The 24,203-nt window shown below is 40.3% G+C and overlaps 2 protein-coding genes across 2 annotated transcripts; both read left to right on the plus strand.

The window, feature by feature from the left end:
- Positions 1-538: 538 nt before the first annotated feature.
- gas8 (growth arrest-specific 8) lies at positions 539-5,928 on the plus strand. The gene is made up of 11 exons (XM_067590632.1): positions 539-662; positions 850-945; positions 1,488-1,685; positions 2,566-2,766; positions 2,844-2,898; positions 2,991-3,193; positions 3,695-3,841; positions 4,018-4,098; positions 4,198-4,407; positions 4,590-4,655; positions 4,781-5,928. Exons 1-11 carry the CDS (start codon positions 660-662, stop codon positions 4,901-4,903), a joined length of 1,383 nt encoding a protein of 460 aa, XP_067446733.1. The 5' UTR covers positions 539-659; the 3' UTR covers positions 4,904-5,928.
- Positions 5,929-7,752: 1,824 nt separating this feature from the next.
- Positions 7,753-22,706, plus strand: LOC137189430 (stereocilin). The gene is made up of 29 exons (XM_067599293.1): positions 7,753-7,989; positions 8,100-9,233; positions 9,779-9,803; positions 9,912-10,494; positions 11,295-12,182; positions 12,278-12,340; positions 12,434-12,559; positions 12,799-12,950; positions 13,036-13,222; positions 13,363-13,478; positions 14,019-14,151; positions 14,280-14,462; positions 14,921-14,959; positions 15,041-15,217; positions 15,496-15,645; positions 16,261-16,319; positions 16,492-16,615; positions 16,763-16,845; positions 16,947-17,082; positions 17,697-17,899; positions 18,485-18,575; positions 18,676-18,847; positions 19,053-19,222; positions 19,511-19,666; positions 19,764-19,906; positions 20,224-20,372; positions 20,614-20,711; positions 22,225-22,372; positions 22,579-22,706. The coding sequence occupies exons 1-29, from the start codon at positions 7,890-7,892 to the stop codon at positions 22,665-22,667; spliced, it is 5,877 nt and encodes a 1,958-aa protein (XP_067455394.1). The 5' UTR covers positions 7,753-7,889; the 3' UTR covers positions 22,668-22,706.
- The last annotated feature ends 1,497 nt before the right edge of the window (positions 22,707-24,203 follow it).

Genomic DNA, 24,203 nt, shown 5'->3' on the forward strand with positions numbered 1-24,203 from the left:
TTCACTCTTCAGTAATACGTAGTGACTTTGACTACAACTCAGGGTTTGTTCTGCCTGTGTTTGGCCACAAAAGAGCCACCTTGACTTCTATCCCTATCTACTATCTTTTCCTTATATTGTCTTGCTTTCTGGCTCCCATCACAACAAGCTGTTTAAAGAAGGGTTACTGCAGTTCCAAAATAATTAATTAAACTGTACAAATCAAGGGATCACGATGATAACCCAGCCATCTAAGTGAAAATACATTATTCCCCTTTTTGCTGGGAACCCCCTGTAAACCCCTCAAGGACCCCTGGGGGTCCCCAGCCCCCACTTTGAGAACCACTGGCTAGGGAGACAGTTTGACTTTACTGTACAAGACACTGGGAAAAGTAAGATGTAAGTTATGTATTTTTTCCTTTAAGCACAATTCAATTTTTGGCATTAAAATGAATTCATTAATGAAATTCCTCCCAGTCAGGTGTCATTGTGAGAGTCTGTAACGTAGCTCGCCTTCACTAGAGGTTCCCGGAACTAGAATGGCAACCACGTGGTCATGTTGCTAGGCAACACATGTTTGTGACCGTAGACTGAGCACTGACTAATGTGTTAACGCTTTATCTCTAAGCTACTTAACATCACACGTTTTCCGTGTTATTTCTGCAATATAAACATATACGATGGTGAGCAAAACGTTCCTTTTTTGTTTTTTAATCCATGCATCACACATTGTTTTCCTTATGAGGTAACATTAACGTTAGGTATCCTCTTATGTGTTATGATCTATAATAACGACATTAAAAAAAAATACGCTAGGTTACTAATGCGAAGCAACTGTAATCTTCTCCTAATGTGTTGACTTTTGTCCAGCCACCAAAGAACAAAGGCACAAGTAAAAAGCCTGCAAAAGCAATGACTCCTACACTAATAGATGGCCTTACCAAGGAGGAGATGTCCAAGGAGCAGGTCAGAGCTGAAGTGTTATTGTTTAAAAGTGTGAGTGAGTGATGCTTGTGTGTTTTTTATGTCAGGAGGAAAGAAAAGCTCACAGCTCAAAGTGATCTTTAAATTAAAGGAGTATTCCACCAATGTAATGTAGTGTTGCACTTCTGCAAAGTTAAGAGATTCACTAGAGACATATTTGAAAGAGAGAAGTCAGAACTGAAGCAGCAGAGGCAAAGATAACTCGACTTTTAGCACCTTGTGTGGGTCACACTCCAAACATGCTGGATCCTACCAGTGGCATATTTTTTCAATAGACCTTTCCAGCCTGGTAAATGCCCACAACTGGCAAACCTCAAGTGTGTCTAAACAACAGTCAGGTGTCCAAATGAACATCGGAAGAGGTTTGGCTGGCTATTAAAAGATCCCTTACCCCCTGTTGCTATAAGACAGACTTGAAAAATTTGTTTACAGTAGAAAACGTGTAAAACAAATGAAAAGCTGCCAGACGTACATTTTTCAGATTCAGATATGCCCATACACTGAAATGGATTTCTGCATTTCAGCTGGAAGAGCACATCGTGCGCCTTCGAGAAGAGCTGGATAGAGAGAGAGAAGAGAGAAACTACTTTCAGCTGGAGAGGGACAAGATCCACACCTTCTGGGAGATCACAGAAAGACAACTAGAGGAGGCCAAAGCTGAACGCAAAAACTTGGATAAGGAAATAGAGGATGATGAAGGGCGCTACCAAGTAGAGATCAAGGTAAGCTTAACTGACAGATACACAGCTTTAGCTACAAACTGTGCCCAAATTCAGGAGCTGGATTTTACCAAGTCTTTATTTCAAGCCAGAACATTTCTGAACAAGTAACAAGGCCGTCAGATTTAAAAGGTTCTTCAAATGCAGGACACAGCTGATGTATGCTTTGCTATCCTCAGTATCCATTGTGCATCAGTCATTTCTCAAGCGATGTGTACAGGTGATCCTCTCAACTTTATAAGTCAGGAAAAATCATGTGATCACGTCTACTAGCACTCAGTTTGTCATCGATCATAGATTTTACTTTCAACTACAAGGCCAACAAGAAGACACTTGAGTGTAAATAGTGGAAGCCAGCAATACATTGCACTGTTAGTTCTTATAAGTGTCCTTGATACTGAGTCATGATTATATTTATGTTGCAAGTTAAACCTGACAACTCTTACTGTAAATACAGATAGGATGAAACTTTCCCAGCTGTCCACCGAAGTAGTGAATATTCCCATAAATCAGAGATAATAAAATATTTTCTTATCAGTTCAAGAATTTCATGCTTCTCTACAAACTGAGAATAACTCTCAAATGTCTGCCTTCCCTTGTGAAAGTTGTTTAGATAACATCAAAAATATATTGCCTCCATTAAATAAGGCTGTTTTTAGTTCTTTTCATGAAAAGTTGGCATTTTGGAGATCATTTTATGAGCTTTGAATGTAAAATCAACAAATCACATTTTTAAGGACCACTGGAGTGAAAAGGGGCGTAGAATAAATTCAAATATGCATACATGTATGTCAGAATTTAGCATTCAGTTAATTTTGGCAAGTCAAGATTATTTGCGGACAGATTTAAAAGGTGAATGAATTTTATCATTCTGTGCTGCTAGGTGTATACGCAGAAGATGAAGCACCTCCTGTGTGAACACCAGAACACCATCTCTGAACTGAAAGCAGATGGTTTAATGTCCGCTGGCACGATGCAGAAAGAGCAAGCACGACTAGAGAATGAGCTTCACAAGAGAATGGGGAGCGTCAGGGTGGACATGCAGAAACTCGACATTGAAAAGCTTGTCAATGAGCTCACACAGGTGAGCAATATACAAATCTGTGGATTTAATGATTACAAGTAAGCATCATTGCCACAATTTGGCTGTTATCTCAACAGAAACATGAAGAAGAAATGACTACAACAAGGAACAGCTGCGAGAAGGAGCTCGCAGGTAAATGACGAATGTCCATTTGAGTTGAATTTAACACCTGTGCTCTTTTAAACTAACTGGGAGTCATAATTTTGTTCTTGCTATTTGAGTAGAAATTCAGGCCAAGCATGAGAAAAAGCTGGAGATGCAGCAACAAGAGCTGGACAACATGAGGAAAAATGAAACCAGTGATAGAAAAGATTTTGGGAACAGCCACATCAACTATCTCATCAGAGACTATGAAGATGTTTTCAGTAAATTTCATGCACTCGCAGTAGACATGAAACAGGATTTGGATGTAAATGTTTCACTGAAGGTATAAATACACACACACAGCGACCTTGTCAGACTGACAAAAATAAATTTCTGGTGATTTGTTTAGGCCTTATTTTCATTCTAGATTCTTATTTTAACATTAATCGATTGATTGTTTAGTCTATAAAATGGTGAAAAATGCCTGTCAAGATTTCCTAGAGCCCAAGTCGTTACCTTTGAAACCCTTGTCTCAAAACCCAAAGATGTTCAATTCAAAAGATGTAAAACACAGGAAAGACCCTGAAAATGAGAAATGTTAGGCATTTTTCCTAAAAAATGACAAATAATTAATGCGAGGAAAGACATTATCAATCCATAAACACACAGTTCTGATTCTTACAGAGATCTCGGTTCATATTAACAATCAAGAATACATTTGTTTCTGTTTAAAACATTTTTCATGTAAATTTTAAATCACAACAAATAATCTGAATTGTTGATGGTAATTTTTTCTGTTGCACTAGCTGCAGTTATGTCTTGTTTCACATGGTGTGTTTCTTAGGAAGAGATTCAAGACATGAAGGTGAAACAACAGGAAATCGACCTGCGAGGTGTTTTTCAGAGTAACAAGAATCTCCGTGATCTTCTCTCAAAAGTCAAGGGGGAAGCTGAAGTCATGGAAAAGATTAGATTCTCTGTGCAGACAAAGGTTATGTTGTTCTGTGTTTATATTGTGCAGGTGTTTCATAATTTACTGTAGCAGCTTGTGCATTTATCTTTGTTGCTGTCTTTGGTGCCTTGCAAAGCGTTTGTCGTAGTGACTGACACATAGCATACTGCACAGTCACACGGGGACAGGTGAATTTGTGACACTGTTTTTGACAGGATCCCAATGAAGATGTCAGAATAAAGGAGCTGACTGATCAGAAAAGGGAATATGTGGTACTGGAACAGAAATTAGGCGAGGTAAAAGCCAAGACACTAATACCTATGCTTGTAGGTATTAATGTGACTGTATTTGCATCTGTTTTTGTGCATGTTCACGTGTGCTTCTGTGTCACAAAGCTTCAGCAGGAAAGGGACGAGCTGTATAAGACATTCAGTCAGAATGTTGAGAAGGTGCAGCATAATGCAGGTTTGAAGATCACACGGCTGGAAAAGAGAATGAAAGCCATGACAGACAGCCTGGAGAAGACGCAGGCTCAGCTCTCCTCAGTGCTCTCTGCCCCTAATATGGACCAAACTGCCCTTGGTGGGGTCACAAACAGAATTAAGGTACTGCTGTATACCCCCCTTCTGTTTCCTCTTCTGCCAGCAACAGTCATTGACGCCCTTCTTTTTATCTCTGATATTATTATTTACATTCTTTGAAATGTTTTTAAGTTGCAGAGTGTATTTTATGCATATTATCCTGCTGTCTATACAAGAAAATGACAGAAACATGTTTTTACTTGTAGGAAGAAATTGACTCCAGCAATGATTCCATTAAGAACTTACAGTATAAAAAAGCAAAGATTTCCAAGGTTAGTAGTTTATTTACTCTCTGAAAGTGCTGCCATGCATTTATTTAACTGATCTCTGATATATTTATGTAGTTTATTTGCATAGTGACATTCATACTTACACTAGACAACTGTGCATCTGGCAGGCCTGTAAGGAACTGCTGCTGACCCACGAGGCAAAGCAGAGAGCGTTTGGAGTCCCTGTGGAGGAGCTTTGTGTAAAGCCTGTTGACAGCAGTCTTGCTTTACAGCGTCTGGAACTAAACTAACTAAAACCAAAGACTGAACCCTTTGAAGCAGATCTCACTTTCTTTTTTGCATTTGATTGCATTAGACTACAGCAAACTTCTCTTTTTCTCCTTTGATATGAATATTGATGTTCAGCAACACAAAATTATTAACATGAAATATTATTTTTGAAACGTCTGATAAATTGAAATTACCTCAGAAATATAGTATTGTTATACAGTATATGATGGCTGGTGTAAAACTTCAAGGGCGCATTATATTAAAGGTGCAGTGTGTAGGGTTTATTGGCATCTAGCGGTGAGGTTGCAGATTGCAACAAACTGAATGGTGTGGTCTGTTAACAATAAGGCATTACCTCTGACTTAGGTAGATGTATGTGGAGAACAGAAATGACATCCCAAAATGTATAAACTCAAGAAATCCTGATTTTAGCTTCTGTAGAAGGAATATTGTTAATTTTATTGTCCGGTGTTTGATTTCAGTAACTGGGCAACAGGTGTCACTGTCTGCTTACTTTTACTCTACGTTTCTATTTCTTGATGGATCATTGTGGACTAAGAAAGTCTGAAAGGTGTCAGACATAATGTTGACATGGCATGGAGAGAGGTGAAGATGTGGCATTTTTTGTTTATAAAATGACTAAAATTATGAATTATTATCAAAATAGTTGCAGATTAATTTTCTGATTAATCAACTAATCGTTTCAGCTCTAAAGGGAACAAAAGGTTTTGGTGTCCTCAGTAAATTCATTAATGTCTTTCATATAGATTCAAACTCAGTTTAGTGAAACACAAAAGAACTTTGTTGCTTTTTGAACGTTTTCAATCTCATGCAACTCAAATTTTCTCTCCCCTAGTGGGAAGAACTGTGATCACTGACAATAAATGTTTGTTTTAGATTAATTATTTTTCATGTAATCGTGTATTTGTTTGTATGGTTGTTTAGTTGCAGTGTGATGTTTGTTTGTGCATTTGATTTTTTGTTCTGTACTTTTCTTTTTTTGTGATAAGATAAATATATTAAACTAAACAATTTACTGATACAATGATTCTGTTCTATTAAGGCCATTTGTACATTAAGAGATGTTTGTAACTATAACGATGTGATGCATATTGGGTGAAACCTCTGGCTGACAGTTTGTTAACAATTATAGTCCTTTATAGTCTCAGTTGTAATTGTTTCTCTAAATTATGTCTCATAACTACAGCAATGGTTGTTTTACGTTTGGATGTTTGGGAAAGCTAAAGGTCACTCTCAACATTTTGTGACACAAAACATGACAAAAACCTGATATCCCCAACTTGGAATGCAATTAATTTATGGCAAATTAGTGAGTTAATTTTCAGGTAATTATGTTTCTGTATTTCCAGTGTAAGATGGGGAGGAGACTGAACCTTGGAATAAAACCAAGTATTCCAATCTCAACAGCTAGTTTCACCAGCTGATTTCTCTGCTGTCATGCCTGAGTTTCCAGCAGAGACAGGAGGAACGTATGGGGTGGATCCAGTTTCTCATTGAATATTCCTGTGGTGAATCGAGCCCTGCTGCACTGAGTGATTGCTGTTCCCTGTGGTATCAATAATACAGGAGGAAGTTATTGTCCCTGTGCAGGCCACAGTATCATACAGCTAAAGCAAGTGGAGAAAGGAGGTGGTCCTTTCACTCAGCCCTCTAGGGTTTCAGGGCCTGCAGACAGTGGTCTGACTCTGGGGAGCCTGCTGCTGTGCCCTTGCACAGGGCTCAATTGTAAGGCTGCCTGACCGAAGGATAAATGTGTCTAAACAGTGACAGCCTGCACAGTCCTGCTGGCTTGACCCAGTCTGTAAGACTACACCCCCAAACAAACCCAAAGTCACAAGATGAGTTCCAGCTGAGAGACGGCTCAATAGAGAATTAGTCAGTGGGAGACATCGGACAGTTAGAGAATGGGATATCCTGGGTGTGATTAACATGATCCAGATTTTCACCTTGTTTGAGCACCTAGCTGAGTGCTGTGACCTTCTTGTAACCTCATGAAAGTCCAAAATACTGAACTGGGAAAACAAAAACAATATATTGTTATACATCCAAATAAAATTAAAGGGCTGAGTGACATGTCCTGATCAGCCCTTGCCATTTTAAAGATGCATATACACCCAAGTCTAACCATACTGTGCTTTCCTTTTTACTGTGATAGAAAATAGTCAACTAACATACTTGAGCACTGCAAGATATCTCATGAAATATGAAGCCAAGCGTCAACTCTAAACCCAGAGACAACATAGCAAGTGCCCCAAACAGCTAAAAGCACAGAGGGAGAAAGAAGACACAGGTGGGAGGGGTGCAGAAGGAGAGAGTGGAAGGTAGAGAAAGTCGGAGTGATGGTGAAACAGAGAGTGCCTCTCAGAAAGAGGTCAGCTCCGAGTATGTTGTTACCTCCTAGTTAGAGATGCTGGCAAAAACTTGAAAGGATTCGCACAGAAATGAATGGATTGTAACTGTTGGTGAGTTTCTAAAAATAGTTTTTTCCTCTTTTATTTCCATTATTGCAATTGATCAATGACATGTAAAATGTACATAAAAATGTTTTAAACAAACAAATGAACTGAAACAAATGTATTCTTGACTGTTAATGTGAACCTGTGATCTCTGTAAGAATCAGAACTGTGTTTTTATGGATTATAAATGTCTTTCCTCACATTAAACATCTTTTCATTCTTCCTACTCCATTTCAGCATCACAGTCTGACCTTCCTATAATCATCTTATAGTTTTTTATAAGTTAAGTACATTACTGGTGCTTGTTTTATTAACTATGCAGTGAAGTTGGTAAGATGATGTGGTAGCCAGTCATTAAGGTTTAATTAATTTCCCTCTCCAGTGAGATATGTTTCTCCTTGGGTCCATCCCATCACTGAAAATTAAAAAAGGCAAAGAGTTAAAACGTTTTTAAAAAAAATAAATAGGGAAAAAAAACCCTGAAGAGGAGGATGTGACACCACTGTGTCACTGTGCATGCTGGCATGAGATGAAGATGGCAGAGAAAGGGCCAGAGATGACCACTCTTAGATTCACAAGCATCATAGTTTGTGCTCTTTTACTGGGACAAGGATCCTCTGAGAAGACAGGTGAGTGCACCGCCAAAATGCATCATTAAGCACATTATTTATGTGTTTTATTACTACATGTGTTCATTAAATAATTCTTACACTAGCGGTCTTTAATGGGACTCTCTCAGTAGGAGGTAAACAGGACCAAAGAGATGCCATTTTTAAGGAGCTCATTTCAAAATGGAGCAAAGGAGGTGGTTGGAGTCCTCAGAATACTCCTCCAGAAACCAGCAAGGAGCAGCCTGTACACCCTTGGGTGAGAAATATTATGGGGAGCCTAAAAACACTCGGTCTACTTCCCAGCAAGAGCCTGCCTTCACTAAACAAGCCAATTGACAGACATCGTCTCTCTGGCTTCCTCTACAACATCTCTCTGTACCTCCAGGAGATGGGTGCTGAGCTAGAGGAGGCGACAGTGGAGCCAGATGAGGAGCAGCTGTGGGAAAAGGTGCTGCATTTCTTTCTCCAGTCTGAGGGGAGTGCTGCGCTGAACCAGTGGGACGGCAGGGTGCCGCCCCGACCAAGTGTCAGAGTGCAGGACTGGTTTTTGTCCCTGAGAGGCAGTCCGCACTGGGACTGGCTCCTGGGACTGCTGCAGAGTCTGATCTCTTTATCAGAGCGTCAGCCCCATAGACCTCTTTTGACTTTCTTATCCCAGAACTGGAAGACAGTGAGTGCTGTGCTAGAAGCTGCACTTCAGGCTCTGGTCAGTGGGACCTATGGCCAGGCCAGTGCAGGCCTGCAGGGCTTCATCTGTGCATTGAAGGGTCGTAGTGACTGTGCCTTCAGTGTCAGCTGGCTTCAGCAGCTGTTGCGTTTCCTAGAGACACGCAACTGGAAGCCTGTGGTCAGTTTACATCCAGCAGGGGAAGGTGCTGAACACAATAGGGGCTCAAGTGCATTTGGACGTTTAAAGCCCTTCAGCTTGCCTCCTGAGGCCATGAGGCAGGACGAGTTGTTGGGAAATGCCTCTCTGGAAGATATGATGGCCACAGAGGATGATCCAGACTCCATGCAAAGCTTACTCCTTCAAGTGTTATCACGTTCAGGTGGAGGTGAGAGAGGAGGCCGTTTGGCACAGAAAAATCTAGCTCTTGTGCAAAGTTTGGATGGGCTAAGAAGAGGCCTCCTGCATAGAGTAGGTAGTTCTGTCTACAGTAACCTGAGGAAGAAAGTGTCACGAGTTACCATGGCCATGCTCGATGATGTCAGCACCCTGGTGGACGTGCCACAGCCCAACGCGCAGGGACGATGCACTGTTGGTGAGTATGTGGAGCATCTGTGCTCAGCGGTTGTTGCACAATCACAAGAACTCATTATCATTAGAAAAAAAGCTGAAGTGTGGCACCCTTCAAGATTTAGCCCCCTCCGGCTCATCTCACAGAACAACAGGTGCTGTCAGTCATGTTGAAGTTAAATGCATTCATGCATACAATCTGCAAAAAAAGAAGCATAATTAGGTTAGATTGTATTTAATGTCATTCACAAAGCAAATTCTTTGTAAAGATCCTCATACTGTAAGCTTGGCCCTGGTTTCACCTGAAAGATGCAGGAGAGAAGTGACAGTGACTGACACTGCTTTAAAATCTTTATAATCATCCTGGTCACTGACAGCATCTGTTGGTGGCCCGACTAATCTCTTTATCCTCTCATTGATGTCAGTAACATTATATCTTGAGCTTTGTTAGCTGAGCAGCACTGTTGCATCAGGTATAGTTGTGTACTGCAGGTGCTTCCAATTGCTTTTTCCACCTCTCATCCACTTTGATTTACTGCTTATATTTGCTTTTCATTTGTCTCTCTGAAGGTGACCTGAGACAGCTGATCTTATGGTAAGATATAGGAACATTACATTCTAGATCATTGCAGTTTACATGTTTGGCAGTAAATTGTTCGCAAAGTCAAACCATCATTATTCACATCTGTCCATGTATATGTAGGGGTATCATACATAATGTGACATGGAACTCCCAGGCTTTGGGCGTTGGATCTCAGGGTCTTCCAAGCACACTCCCGTTCCTGTCCTGCCCCTCCACTGAAGGAGATGAACTCAGGTCCCAGCAAACACCTGCCCACTCAACTCCTAGAACAGCCTCATCCTCCAAAACAATCTCCAAACGGAAACGCCTTCATAAACTCGCCACTACACCAGTCAACACCCAGCTCCACAAGCCACAACCAGGGAGAATGAGAGAAAGCGACCAACAGAAACAGATGGAGTACTCCACCTCTGCAGAAATTCTGGAGGCGGCGTGCAATGAATCCATCCCAGGCTTGACAGGCGTCTCCAACTTCACTGTGTTCCTCTACTGTAAACTGTTTGAAGGGGAGAACGGGTCAGTTAACCCTGCAGTGGCTGATATGGGGCTCGACCTGCATGCCACATGCTCTGATGCAGCTTGGTACCTGTCTGCGGCTGAGGAGGACTTTCTTTGGGTTCATGTGTGCAGTGAGTTCTTTGCCCATGAATTCAACAACACAGTGTGTGCCAACTCCTCTTTCTGGCTGCAGAGAGCACATCAGGTGAAGATGAATTTTTTTGATGATTGAACACCTGCCATTAGTTGGCCTTAATGAATAAGGCTGGCGATTTCCTATATTTTTCTTGTGCAGAGCCAAACCAACAATGAACTCATCCTACTTACAAGTATTGTGTGTGTATCCAAAGCCTGATATATCTTATTCTTCTGTACCATAGCCCTCCATTGTTGTCCAAAAACTATTAAAAAAAACACATCAATGCTAGCTTCGCTCGCTTGTTGTGCTACATATCACAACCTCTAGACTTTGTAAGGTTGTGGTATCTAGCACAACAAGCTAGTGAAGCACTATAAACCGAACTGTCTGCATTCTGCACTGTCTGCATGTGCGCCGCTGCACATGCATGGGCATGGTCTGCCTTACACAGAACTACTCTCTGGAGACTGAAAATGTGATTGCTATTATTAGTCTTTGGAGCCCTTTCTAAACAAACCACTGTGCCCATACACTTCAGGGGTGAAGGAACATGTCACCCAGTGCAGCGATGTGGCTCATTGAATTGTTTTTACTAGTTTTTGTACAACAGCAGAGGTCTATGGCACAGACTAGGGATAGATGCACAATACTTGTAAATAGGATGAGTTCATTGTTGGTTTGGCTCTGCACATGGGATTTGTTGACAATAAGAAAAATATAGAAAATTGCCAGCCTTATTCTTTAAATAGTGCTTTCTGCAAACTTTTTGCTGAATATCTGAGGACATGCTGCATATATATATTTGTACATTGCTTGTTTCTTTTGTATTTCATGTACTTAATTTATTCTGACTTTCATATTTGCAGGTTGCAGTGACAAAGAACTACCATTATTTTAACCAGACAAGTATAGACGAGTTGTGTGTGCACCTGTCAGGTGAGGCAATAGGAAGTCCAGGACTTGATGAGAACTGTCTGTCTCAGTTAGGCAGCAGGTCACTAAGTGCCCAGGCTTTCAGACACTGCTTCCTGCCCAACAACTCTGCCCTTATCTCAGCTTTGTGTGGGAGAGAGTCTCCAGACTCACACCAGTCCTTGCCAGAAGGCAGCTGGACTGCAGCATACTGCTCCAAATTACACAACTTCTCCCAGGTTAACACCATTGAGGATACTTGTCAGTACAGGCATTGGGCTGTGCATCATTTCATCAACTCCACCCTGTTGGAGCTCTGTGGGCATACTCATGGATTGAGAGAGTACATTTGTTTAAACGCCTCACTCTACCATCAGCTGTTGAGAACGATGCCCCAATTTGCTGATTTCTGTGCTGATCTGCAGGCAGAGCTGGAGGACAGGAAGTGCCTCCTGCAGAGGTTTTTTGACATGCTGCCTGCGCCATATCAGTTTGACACATCGCAGCTGTGTGTGGACCCTGCCCCGCTGCTGGTAGAGGTCTTACACAAGTTGAGTGTATGTGAGGTTGAGGGAGGGGAGCATGAGGGGTTTTTAGTGGCACTTGGATATGTGTTACGAGTCTTGGACTTCATGGTAGGCCTCTCTTCGGGTCTGGATGAGGGGGAAAGAGAGGCGAGGCAAGGTTTGGGTCAGGCCATCCTCCTCTCCAGTCTCCTTGACAACACATCCTGGGCCGTGCTGCAGCCAGAAGCCTCCATGAGCATCCTTCGCACTGTGGGGGTCTTCCTCCGCAGAGAGCAGAACACCACTCTCAAAGAGGACCTGCTGAGCTGCTTCAGTGTAAGATAGCTGACTGACACATGTATACATACACAAACACTCTTTCACACACACACAACAAGGAGTGACTGACTTGTTTTTTGCTGTTATGTCAGCCTGTCTTGTGGGACCTCATTCAGCGGGATGACAACTCATCTGCTCTCAGGGTTCTGTTGCAGGTACTGAGCTGTGCAGCCACATTCACACTTAACTCTCCACCACAGATCAGCTCACTAAACTTTATATTCAGGTGAGTCATTTTATGTCACCAGGAGTACCTCCAGATGCCAAGAGACAGCATTCGCACTCTCGTGATGTCTGCTGAAAAGGACGCAGTTAAAAGATTTCTCTCCCATATGCATCAAAGTTGGGATCAGCTGCAAGTCGAAACCAGCCAGGTTTGTTCAAAAACTCCCTAAATAACACTTCAATTAATATAATAATAATGTTAGCGACACTTCCTCTTTTTTATTTAGTTACTTGATTTAGGAAATTAAAAAACATGATCTCTTATGATTCTTCTACCCCACACAAATTTTTAATATTACTATATTACTATTACAAAGAGGGTTTATTTGAATACACATCCATTTCTGTCCTGCTCTTTTGTTTTCTCTGTCAGGCCTCTCAAAAAGAGTTGCAGGCCATGGAAACAATGACTGCTGCCTTTATTCATAAGTTCCCCCGAGTGACCCCAGAACTGTTTGTGGACCTGTCTCAGTTCATTCCCTTCATGTCTGTATCTGACATCATGAGCTTCCCAGCCTCCCTGATAGTCAACGACAGCGTGTAAAGTTGCTGACCCGACATATCATCATATTCAATCTAAAATTAGTCATGTCCTGATGCTAACTTCCTCTGTGTTGCTCTGAAGGCTGACTGCTATTCGTGACCACAGCTCGGGGATGAAGTCGCTGCAAAAAAAGGCCTTTGTGAAGAGACTCCTGCAGTCAAGCGTGGTGGGTGATGTCCCTACATGGCCACCATACTTCCTGAGCTCCATCTTCCCACTTCTACCTTACCTCCCAGTCAGTCATTTTCAGCAGCTGACTTCACAACAGGTTAGAAGGCGATTTCATTGAGTCTCCTTTGCTGATATCAGACATTTCAGATGTGCTCAGGTACTTTAAAAAAAAACCTTTGATTGGGATTCTTACAGCAAATAGTTTGTGAATGATGTGAATTCTGTTGTTTCCTTAAGCTTACTCCACTGATGGAGTTGCTAAGCAACAGCAGTCTTGATGGTGTAAGGGGGCGCCATGTGCTTCGGACACTTTTCACCAAGAAGAAAAATCTGACTGGTGATGATATATTGAGGTGGGACTTACACAGTCCGTATTTGTCCATTTTTATAATGAGTGAGATGTACTGAAAGGCCAATATGTTTCCAAAATATTAGATAATACAGGTACAGAGCTTCAGTCCTTGTCTGGATGTTGCTTTGTATTTGACCTTTGTACTGTATTTAAACAGATACTTAAAGGTTGATTGTCAAGAACACACATGACATAGGTGTTGCTCCTTTAACATGACCCCTTACGAACTCAGAGGTTATGTCTTGAGATCCAAGATGATGATTTGTTGGTATTGATGAATCAGGGCAGATTTTGTAAGGTATCGGTGCGTGGTGCTTTATCAATCAATTCTATTTAATCTATTTTTAACACTATATCTTTATCATTGTTTATGGTTTATTATTTCTGCTCTAAGCTCAATATTTAAGTCATTAAATAATTAAATAATATAATAGTCATTCATTTCTACATGAAGCACTTTGTTTTTGTAAAAAGTTATTTATGTTTGAAGTTAATTTTTGATCTGATGATCGGAAAAGTGAAGGATAATGTCTTTTTGCAGGTTAGGAGTCCTTGCATGTTACTTGGATCCACTTGAGCTGCATTCAGTTCTTCAGGACTCAGCTTTGTCCTCTGCTCTTTGGCAGCAGCTGGCTCAGTGTATTTCCAAGGGTTTCATCAGTGCCACTGGCAGGGTGAGGGGCACATGGTCTTACTGACATCTACAGAAAATCCTTTATACCATTATTATCCTCAATTACAGTCTTTTGTGTTGTTCTGGACTATGTCTGACTAGCTCTGTTTAATTGTGTTTCTTGGATAGTTGTCCTCTTGGTTGATACCAGCGATTCAGAGCCTGAATGCCAGCAGCATGGCTCCTCCAGAGCTGTTTGCCCTCAGTGGTCTCTTACCCCAGTTAGGGGCTCCCTTCTTGCTGTCACTCCCCTCACAACAACTCCTGGAAGTCCTTTCACAACCAGGACTACACAGATTTTCTCCAGCACAGGTCAGCAGGAAAGTCCATTGCAACCTCATACCTTTGTTTTTATCTTCACATGTGGATTACTGATGCTCTTATCTTGTGTGAAGTTATTGAATTTCCTCCACCATTTTGCAACATTTAGATTTGAGTCTTCTTTTGTTTTCACATGTCCACTGACTTCAAGTGTAACTGTAAATGTACAGTACCAGTCAAAAGTTCAAACTTTTGATTAAAAAATGTCAAGGCAATCAATGCATCATCAGTCTTTTCTCAAAGATGCTACATAGAGCTCTACAATGCATCATACATCATGAATATTTAGCCTTGATAGAAATATTTTCTGCAGGCCAACGATTACTAGACAACAATTTCTAAAGATATGAAGAACATGAACATTGATGAAATATGTGACCTTTACCTCAAATACTGGAATTTTTAAAAACACTCTGTAGTTTTAATTTTCATTTAAATACTTTCCTCAGGCTTTTCAAATGTTATCCAAGATTTTAAAGGACACCAACGTAAGTAGACGTCTTCAAAATATTTCTGCTGACTTCTAGCCAGCTGCACTCTAACCACTGTGTTTTTCCTCTCCTTGCCAGCTGACCATGGAAAAACTGTGCAGACTGAAGCCATTACACTCTGGTCTCTCCCCTGCTGTGCTGAGAGACCTCCAGTGGCCTGAGATCAGTGAAACTGCCCACTGCCAGTGTTGGAGAGCCTTGCTAACTGAGCTTAAGCCTGGCCATAGAGCCATGCTATACAATGCAATGCAGGAGGTGATGGTGCTATTGTCTGCCTTCAGTACATCGGCTATCACTTTTCTTATCTGTTCATCCGTCCTTGATAAGTTGCCGTGAATCTCATTTAGTTGTCACACATTGAGTAGAAGACACAATGGAGGAGGAGAGGTTTTAGAAGATGATAAATTCAACATCACCAGTTTTCAATTATAGACTGTGTAAGAAGCTCTAATTGAGCTCTAGAGTTACCAGAAAGGTTTAATTTAATGTCTTTTTGGTTAAAAATGGTCTCTGTTTTTGTTATATGTCATCAGGCTTTACACAGAGACCTGCAGAATGTCACTCAGCAGGTAATCTGTCTTTTACCATTCGTCCCTCTGAGGAAGCTGAGAGAGACCTTAAACGGAGAAAACATCCTGAGAGATATAAGCCTGTACCGAGACATAAACTGGTCGCCACAGCAGGTGCACATTTTACTTCAACTTACTTTTTTTTGAGAGCTGTTTAGCTTTATATTGATATGACAGCAACAGGTCCCCAGTTCTAGAAAAGGAAGAAAATGTTACCACCTTCAGTCTTTACTCACATTAATCTGCAACTCATTGGATATGCTTCAAATGATCCTTTAAGGACATTAATACTCCATACGCATCAGCTGCCATCAAGCTAATTAGTTTGGATGTAGTACAATGGTGTGGAGGAGTGTAGCATAAATTAATAATGGCTACCTTAAAGGGACTTTGTCACAGCCAAGTGTGTATTAGCCTGCTTTCACCACCTGTTCTTGGCCTAACAAGACCTGAGTCAAATCAACAAAGATTTTCATTTAGTACTTAAATATATTGTGACACTGTATATTAAACCTAAAATATTATATTTAAATAACTCTAAAGTTAAATATTTCAGTGGTTAGTGTTGAATTTATGTGTCTTTATAATATTAAGCAATTAGCAGAGACATTCAACTTAGATGATTTCCAGTGACGGGGCTTCAATTACAACAAATTAGTAAAGATTATTTGATTAAAATGTTATTAGTTTTAAGGTGAAGGACACCTGACACTTCTTCTTTCTGGACAGGCTCAACTTCTGTTCAAGAGGATCCACGATTTTAAAAACATTACCAGCCAGATGGTGAGGTAAGTTGGACATATACTGCAGCAGAAGATTCAGATGTATGCTTTTAATCAATGTCATCCTTCCTGCGAATGGAATTGAAAACTCAAAATAAATAGACGCAGTCACTGTCATTTTCAGGTTAAGTAATCACTCAATAAACAATTTAAATGATGACTTCTCTTTCACTTGTAGAGACCTGGGTCATATCGCTGGTGGGATGAGTTGTGACTTATTGAGGCGTTGGAGCAATGACACAGATTTTGCAGAGCTGCTTCAGTTCGTCAGCGTGCTGCCTGGAGGCATGAGGCCCGCTCTGGTGAGGAACACACACTTCCTCACCCCTAAACTCTGTTACGCAGCCTCGACTCATTAGACTGTTTTGCTTATTATATTCCAGGGTTACATGTACATAAATGTTTCCATAATACTAACAAGTTCAGATGTGTTTTGGCTGTGTTACCAGCGAAAATGTATCACGGAGGAACTGAGGAAACAACCTGAACTTGACCTTGACGCTTTGAGCCCTTGGTTTGCTGCAACATTACCGCAAGTATCTCCTTATTAACATGTAAATTGCTCTTTATATAAATATTTCACAGTTAATCCAATATTAACTATATTTATATCTCTGCTCTGTTTTTTTCCAGAGTGACGATGATAGAGAACCTCTCTAACACATCCCTCAGAGATATTCTGGACCACATCCAGGCACATTTTGCTGATTTCCTCAGACTGCCACATTACAAGCAGACAAATTTAGCGGAGAAGGTCATAACTGAACTGGTAATACAACATCATAAGCTATCATTTATTTTATATTTACTGTATATCGTTACATGATGAACACTTGACACATTTCTGGATGTAAAGATGATAAGTATGATCTCAAACTAGTTGTTGTAGGTAATTTATAAACATCATTAAGTTAGATCATTAAGTAGAGATCCTAAATGAACCTCAGGGTAATTAAAATGATGAACATTCAGGGCAAACTGAAACTCAGAGATACTATTTCTGGTTGAATTAAATTAGGGCTTGCGTCAGTGGTGGTGAGTCATGTGTTTGATTTGTAAACACATTAATGGGACGGACAGAGTGAACCACATTTGTTGGTTCTGGCTTGTCAGACATGCACACACACACACACACACACACACACACACATACACACACACACACTTCGTCTAAGTCACTTTTGGGGTATTTACATAGGCTTAATTTCCTAAGACTTACCCTAAACCTAACCATAATCACTACTTGCCTTAACCTAAACTGAATCTAACGCTAAACTTAAACTAACCCTGAATTTACATTAACTTTAAACCAAGTCTTTGCCCTAAAATTAATGATTGACAATAAGGGGACTTGCTTTTTGTACTGTATGTGGTGCTCTACAGAGCTCTTCTCAGGCCGAGGGGAGGATTGATGGAAACACTCTGGACCTCTTGGGGCCTTTACTGCCTTTCTTGGACCAGGACAGTCTGGCTCTGGTGGATAGAGGTGCTCTGGCTCTGCGGCTGGAGGAGATGAGGAGCTTCTGCCTTCCTAAAGAGGCTCTGAGAGATATCAGCACCCTGCTCACTCAGAAAGACCTGTTGGGGTAAAGGAGGAGTCTTATCAGCTGTCCTGGATATGAAACCTGGGTCACTAATATGTCAAGAGGTTCATTTAAAAAATGTATAACCATTATTAAAAAAAGTTGTCCAATGGTGACACATTTCCAACTATAAACAACCTCAGATAGGATTATAATAGTAAATTTGCAATTTTCTGATATTTCAGACTTACGATTTTACTATCGTCCATATTGGCCTTCTTTCTAAAAACAAATGTTTAAAATGAAAGTAAAATAAAACAACAGATGTTGAATTACTGGCTGCAAGCTGAAGGTGGCTTGTGAGTTAATGTTTTAGAAATTTAAATTTTGATTCCAGGGAGAAAATCATGATTTATAATTGCTGTTACTGTATTATAGTAGAATAATAGTAGTTTTCTATACAGTCTAAAATACATAAAATGCATAATCGGAAAATTCCAGCATTGCATTTGCAGTCTGACTCTTAGACATTGATTAAATTAAAGCCCCATGTGATAAATTTATGATTTGTGATTTTGGTTTATTCAAATAAAAATGGACTTGACTGAAAGCAGCAGTAATGGTAAGATGTGTGTGCTTGTTTGCTAGGGAGCCGTCCAAATGGCAAGTTGGAGATGTTGAACACTTGGGCAGGCTGGTGTTTTCTCTGTCAACAAAGCAGATGCACTCCATCCCCCTGGTAAGCACCCAACAGCATCAATTCAGGCTAAAAATGTTTTCCATTTTACTTTAACTTTTTTTCTAAGATGAGTATATAATATGAGTTTCTCCCTGTTTAGACTGTGTTAAATAAAGACACAGTGGAGCAGGTCCTGGTGGCTCAAAAGCTCTGGGAGGACAGTGTGGTGGGGGGAGTCTGTAAGACCCGGTGTATGGACCAACATCGCCAGAGTCAGCAGACTCAGAGTCTCATGCGAGGGATTGTCAAAGCGCGGAGCAGGAGGGCAAAAAGTTCAGTCTTTTCATTTTCAGTGCTCATGTAATACTAAACTTTGTGTAATTAAATGTACATACTGAAAAATAGGTCAGCTGATGTGTTGTAGTCCTACCAGAGACATTTGGTCATAATTGCACCAAAAATGTCAGTATGAATTGTTTATTTGTGTAAGATTTTGTTTGTATCATGCTCTGAATCCACTGATGTCTTTTCAAGTAGTGCCGGTTCCAAGCTGTGCTGACATCAGAGGGACGTTCCCTTCAGCGTGGACGTCCACTCAGCTAAGCCGCATGTCACAGGAGGACCTGAAACTGTGTGTAGAAGATTTTGGTCAGGATGCTTCACTGAGCTCTGAGCAGCGCCGGGCACTGTGGGTGAAACTCAGGCAGGTCTGTAAAACTTTGCCTGCAAAAGACCACAGGATGTTGAGAGACTTTTAGCTCTAGATTTTTTTAAATTTGTCTGATGTTATTGACACACTTAAGGCATAAACACATTGTTCTCCTCCACACTGGGAGGAATACAACATGTCCTCTCATTCAGTCAGTAACTACATGCATCATCCCTTCAGGTTTCCTTAAATTCTGACCTGTGATAAAGGAGTTCTGTCCAATTTAAAGTTGAGTTATGTTCTAATATCATGGTTGAAGCATATTCTGGTTCTTCATCCAATCCAGTCCTTCAGTCCAGTGAGAGAGCTGAAAGCAGATCAGGTGCTGGCTCTGGGCTCAGTGGTGACTGAGATTGGAGACAGAGAGCTGCATGATATCACTTTCACTGACCTGGGTGTGTTGGCACATCTGGGGACACTGACAGACTGGAGCCCTAAAAAGGTAAACTTGAAGTTTGAAGCTTGAAGTCAAAGAGAGAAACCTGAAGAGTTTAATATGTCTATTAATATGTCTTTAATGTTCCTCTTTGACTTTTCAGATGAGAGCAGTGATTTTAGGAGTAATGCGGAAGCGCAAACTGAAAGTAGAGCAGTTATCAGTTGTTGATCTGGCAACATTTTGCCATCTGATCTGTGGTCTGTATCCCTCAGAGATCAAAAGACTAAACCCTTACAACCTCAGGTCAGTCAAATACCCAATGTATGATTATCCATCCTGCTCCAGTGTAACAACACTTACAAAAGTGGCTATAAAAACTATAAAAAAGGTCTGACATTCAGCACTTTTTAGTACTTCTAGAAACAGTAATAAAACTTCTTCCTATGGTATTACAGAATGATTACTGTGTTGTTTTAGAAATTAATTGCTATCACATACACCTGCAAACAGATGCTAACAGAAGGCTGGTGCACATTTCTTAGCCACACAAACCTGCTGAAAACATTTTGCATATCCTCAGTGGAGGATAAAGTCCTCAATCTTTTTTTCTGAAACTGCAGTATGGCTGTCCTGTTCCTGCGGGAGATGTCCTTGCCATGCACAGAACAGCAGATGGAGGCATTGACAAGCCGTTTGTCCAGACCTGAGGCCTTTGGTCCAGTCAGTGCTTGGGGACCAGAAGTTTTTACTGAAATTGGGACATTGGCAGGTACCGTGGAACATAATATGCCTGGGGGTACAAACTTTTTGTGTGATCAGCTTTTTTTTTTTATTGTTTTTTCAAAGAGTGAGGAGGGTAGGAGAAGGAAATGACAGCTTTTGGATGGATCGGTACAATTAAGAAATCTCCCCAGGGGTATAGACCTGAGAGTGAAACAGGAAAAGTTTAGGAAAACTTTGATATGAGAAACATTAATTATCTGACTACGATGTTTGTGAAACTTCTCCAGCGGGCCTGGAGGACATAGTGCTGTCAGCTCTGGTGCAAGAACAAGTGGAGGGAATCACCCCTGAAACTATCGCCCTGATCCCACCGACAAAGATGGCGGTGAGTTTCACCTATAATTTCAGGGCTATTTACTCAATTATTGTGTTTCTATAGCAATTAAATTCTGCTTTTCCACTGCATGGTATGGCTTGACTCAACTCGACTCAAAAAGCTCAAAAGCGTTCTTTTTCAGTTTTCCATGGGCAAAAGTTGTGGCTAGTACCTTGTATCTTTTTTGTATCACCTCTGTCGAGGTTCTAAGCACCGATACTAAAAGGGACGTGAAAGACTGCAGAGCACTGATTGGTCAGAGAGAATCGTTATTAGAATCATCACTTGCGTGACATGGGACATCCAGCACAAATGTGCCATTTTTAAATAGCTAAGCTACCATAGCTGCTGAGATGTTTTTAAATTACTGGACTACTCGAAACACAAAACTGTCCTGTTTCTTTTCAGCAGTCTTTTGACTTGCTGCCTTCAGCCTCTTCTGAAACTTAATTTGTCTTTTCCTGCTGTGATAAACAGCCAAGTAATGAGAATCAAGAACACCATCCCTTCGATATCCTTCATTGTTCCTGTGTGTGTGTCGCATTGGAGATGACATCACAGCAGTGTCACGCGGTGTCGATATGACATCTGGCTACATTGAGGCGTTACTATCTGCAATGGAGAACAAAATCCAGAAAAGTACCTGGAACCAAAAGCGAGTAGAGTCGAGTGGAGTCAAGCCGAGGTGGTACCATATATTAACACGGCTATAGTCTCATAAAATGTTTGTAGGAAGCAGAGATTAACTGCAATACAGTTCAGGATGGAGGAAAACTCAATCAGCAGGCCTCTTAAGAACAGGTGTAAATGATAAAATTAATGATGGCTGAATTCCATTTAGCTGCTTCAGTTTCAGGGTCCTGGTATTGAGCATGCCGGCTCACTGTCACGCTGTCATGGCTTACAAGGACATTTAAATAGAGCAGAATCATCGTTAAAGTTATTTATAACAGCTGCGCATACCATACTATGACAAGTCATAATATCTGTTGTGAAAAGGCCTATTACTACAACTAAGATGAGATATCTTACTTTTTTGTTTACCATGAAATTGGCTTCTTGTAGCAAGTTTGCGGCAGTTTTCTAAGAAAATATGTAAACTAACTTTTGAAAATTGTATAATTTGTAGGTAGCTACCAAATTTTACACATTTTTTTCTGCACAATAACAGCTGGTAATTTATAGAGATGTTTAATAGGAATAAAATACATAAAGTGGGACATTTTCATGACATACTATATGAAATGTAACTTCTGCCAAATTTCTCTGTAAATCACAAATTATTTAACTCAATAAACTGAAACAGGAATCTACATTCAGCTTTAATCAACTGAAAAAAAGAGAAATAAACATACATTTCCAAATTTTTATAGTAAATATGTGAATTTTCTAAATGTGTCAAAGTCAAAATAAAATACTATGACAAAAAGGAAATTGTCTCTTCTCCCAGAGTGCCTGCCTTCAAATAACAAAGTGTCCTGTAGGAGTTATTTAGTATTTGTGTTGGATGTGTGTCTGGCAGGTGGTGTTCAGTGCAGTTCAGTTGTCGTGGCTGAGTGCGGAGCAGGCGTGGGCCGTCACTGAGGAGCAGTGGACAGAGCTGGACACCGAGCAGAGACATGCCGTTGGACTAGCTCGATATGAAGGAGATGTGCTGCTGGAGCTAAGAGGTGTGTTCTTAGAAAAAAATGATGGTGATAAAACCTCCTTTACTAACCTCCTGCATACATAATAAGTCTGTTTTATTTATCCAACGAAGTGTTTGTGATCGTATATTTTTTTTATTATGGTAATATTTGTTTTTACTAAGCAACCAATTAGATTTTTATGATGTTTATAAGTCGATGATAAATGCTCTGTTCCTCTGCTTCAACAGGGAGAAACTCGGCTCCAGCAGCTGTGAACACAGACAGCTTCACTTTACGCTCTTTGGCTCTGTGTCTCTTGTTAGGGCAACTAATTTAAAATGCTGCAACAAATTTAATTGCCCCTTGACCTCCCTTGGTATCATCATATTTGTACTTCAAATAAATAATTTGAACTGTTCTGCTCCTTCTGTGCCTCGGCCCTTTAATTTACTGTGCTCTGGATTGTGCTGTGCTGCCCATGTTTCACTTTTATGTGAGTTATCAGCTTGGAAATATGTAAATCAGTGAATATTATTGTGCAATATATACAATATAATATTGTTAGAACAGCCAGAAGAAGCAGCATGATGACTTGTGTTTATTTAAAAGGAGAAAAGGCTTTCCAAACATGTAAAGATGTGAGACCAAGCAAATAAGCTCGAGATATTTTATCGCATAAACTACACCATGACGCTGAAGTCTGTAATGTAGAATAAGAAGAATAACAATGGCAGGATAATCCCCATGAAAAACATTTTGCTTATCCCTGGAAGAGGATAAAATGCTAGTAAAAAGTAAAAATCCTGACTCTTTTCCCCTGAACTACGGACACTGAGGTCTATAATGTTTGGTATACTTAAGAATATCATGTATTATATGAATGTTTCTTTAAAATACAAAAATGGAACAATAAGGAGGAAAATGAACATCTGAACAATATCTGAGGATTTAATAATCCCTCCTGAAGCTCCTGCATGCAACAATTTTCCTTTTTTTCAGTTTGATACTAAATTCTGGATGAGAAGAAAGCTCAGTAACACCTGTGCAACTGTTTTACTGAGATGGGGTACTGTGTAGTAAAAGTCATCTTTATCAGTTTAAATGTCTGTCAGTTTGAATCAACAGTTTAAGATTTTGAGCACTTGTGTCTTTAAGGATCAGAACAACAAATAATCTGTGACTGTCACCTGACAAATCAGTAGCCCAGTACTGTACTGGTTAAATTACAACTTTAAGGCCATAAAAAAAACCTTTTTTTACATTAAAGTGCCTTAATATCTTTTGAAGATTACCAAAAACAATTAACAAAGTATGACTCTGAAGAAGAAACCACCTTGCAGGTGAATGAAGGCTTTGGTCTGTAGTTCAGGTTCTGCAGTGGGATGCAGGGACAGGCTCAGTGACATATAGGAGGATGCAGAAGTGCTTCTAAAGTACAATATCAATCAAGACAGGCCCTGTAACATATGCAAACTTAAGTTGTGACCCTGTCTTGTGCAGGAGCCATGTGTAAAAAATCTAGCTTAAACACTCATTTTTATCATTTTAGTCAGCATTGTACTCACATGGTGCATATTCCTAAGTGTTAAATCAAATGATCACAAACATACAGAAACCTGAGATCACAACCTGTATTTATCAAACTTCTAAAAGTAAAAATTTAAGACTTTGGTGAAAATGTGAAGATCCTTCACTTCTATGCAATATCACAAACTTAAGAGTAAAAGCAAGTTATCAAACTTCTTTTTACTTAAAAATGCTGTTAAATATAAACGAGCTCCAGAGGTGTGTTAACAGTGGATCCTGATCCAGTATGACTGCAGCACAGAAACAGAGTGTATCTCTATTGTTCTGTGTGATTGTACAAAATAGA

The sequence above is a fragment of the Thunnus thynnus genome, chromosome 1 (assembly GCF_963924715.1).
Source record: "Thunnus thynnus chromosome 1, fThuThy2.1, whole genome shotgun sequence".
Classification (NCBI taxonomy): domain Eukaryota; kingdom Metazoa; phylum Chordata; class Actinopteri; order Scombriformes; family Scombridae; genus Thunnus; species Thunnus thynnus.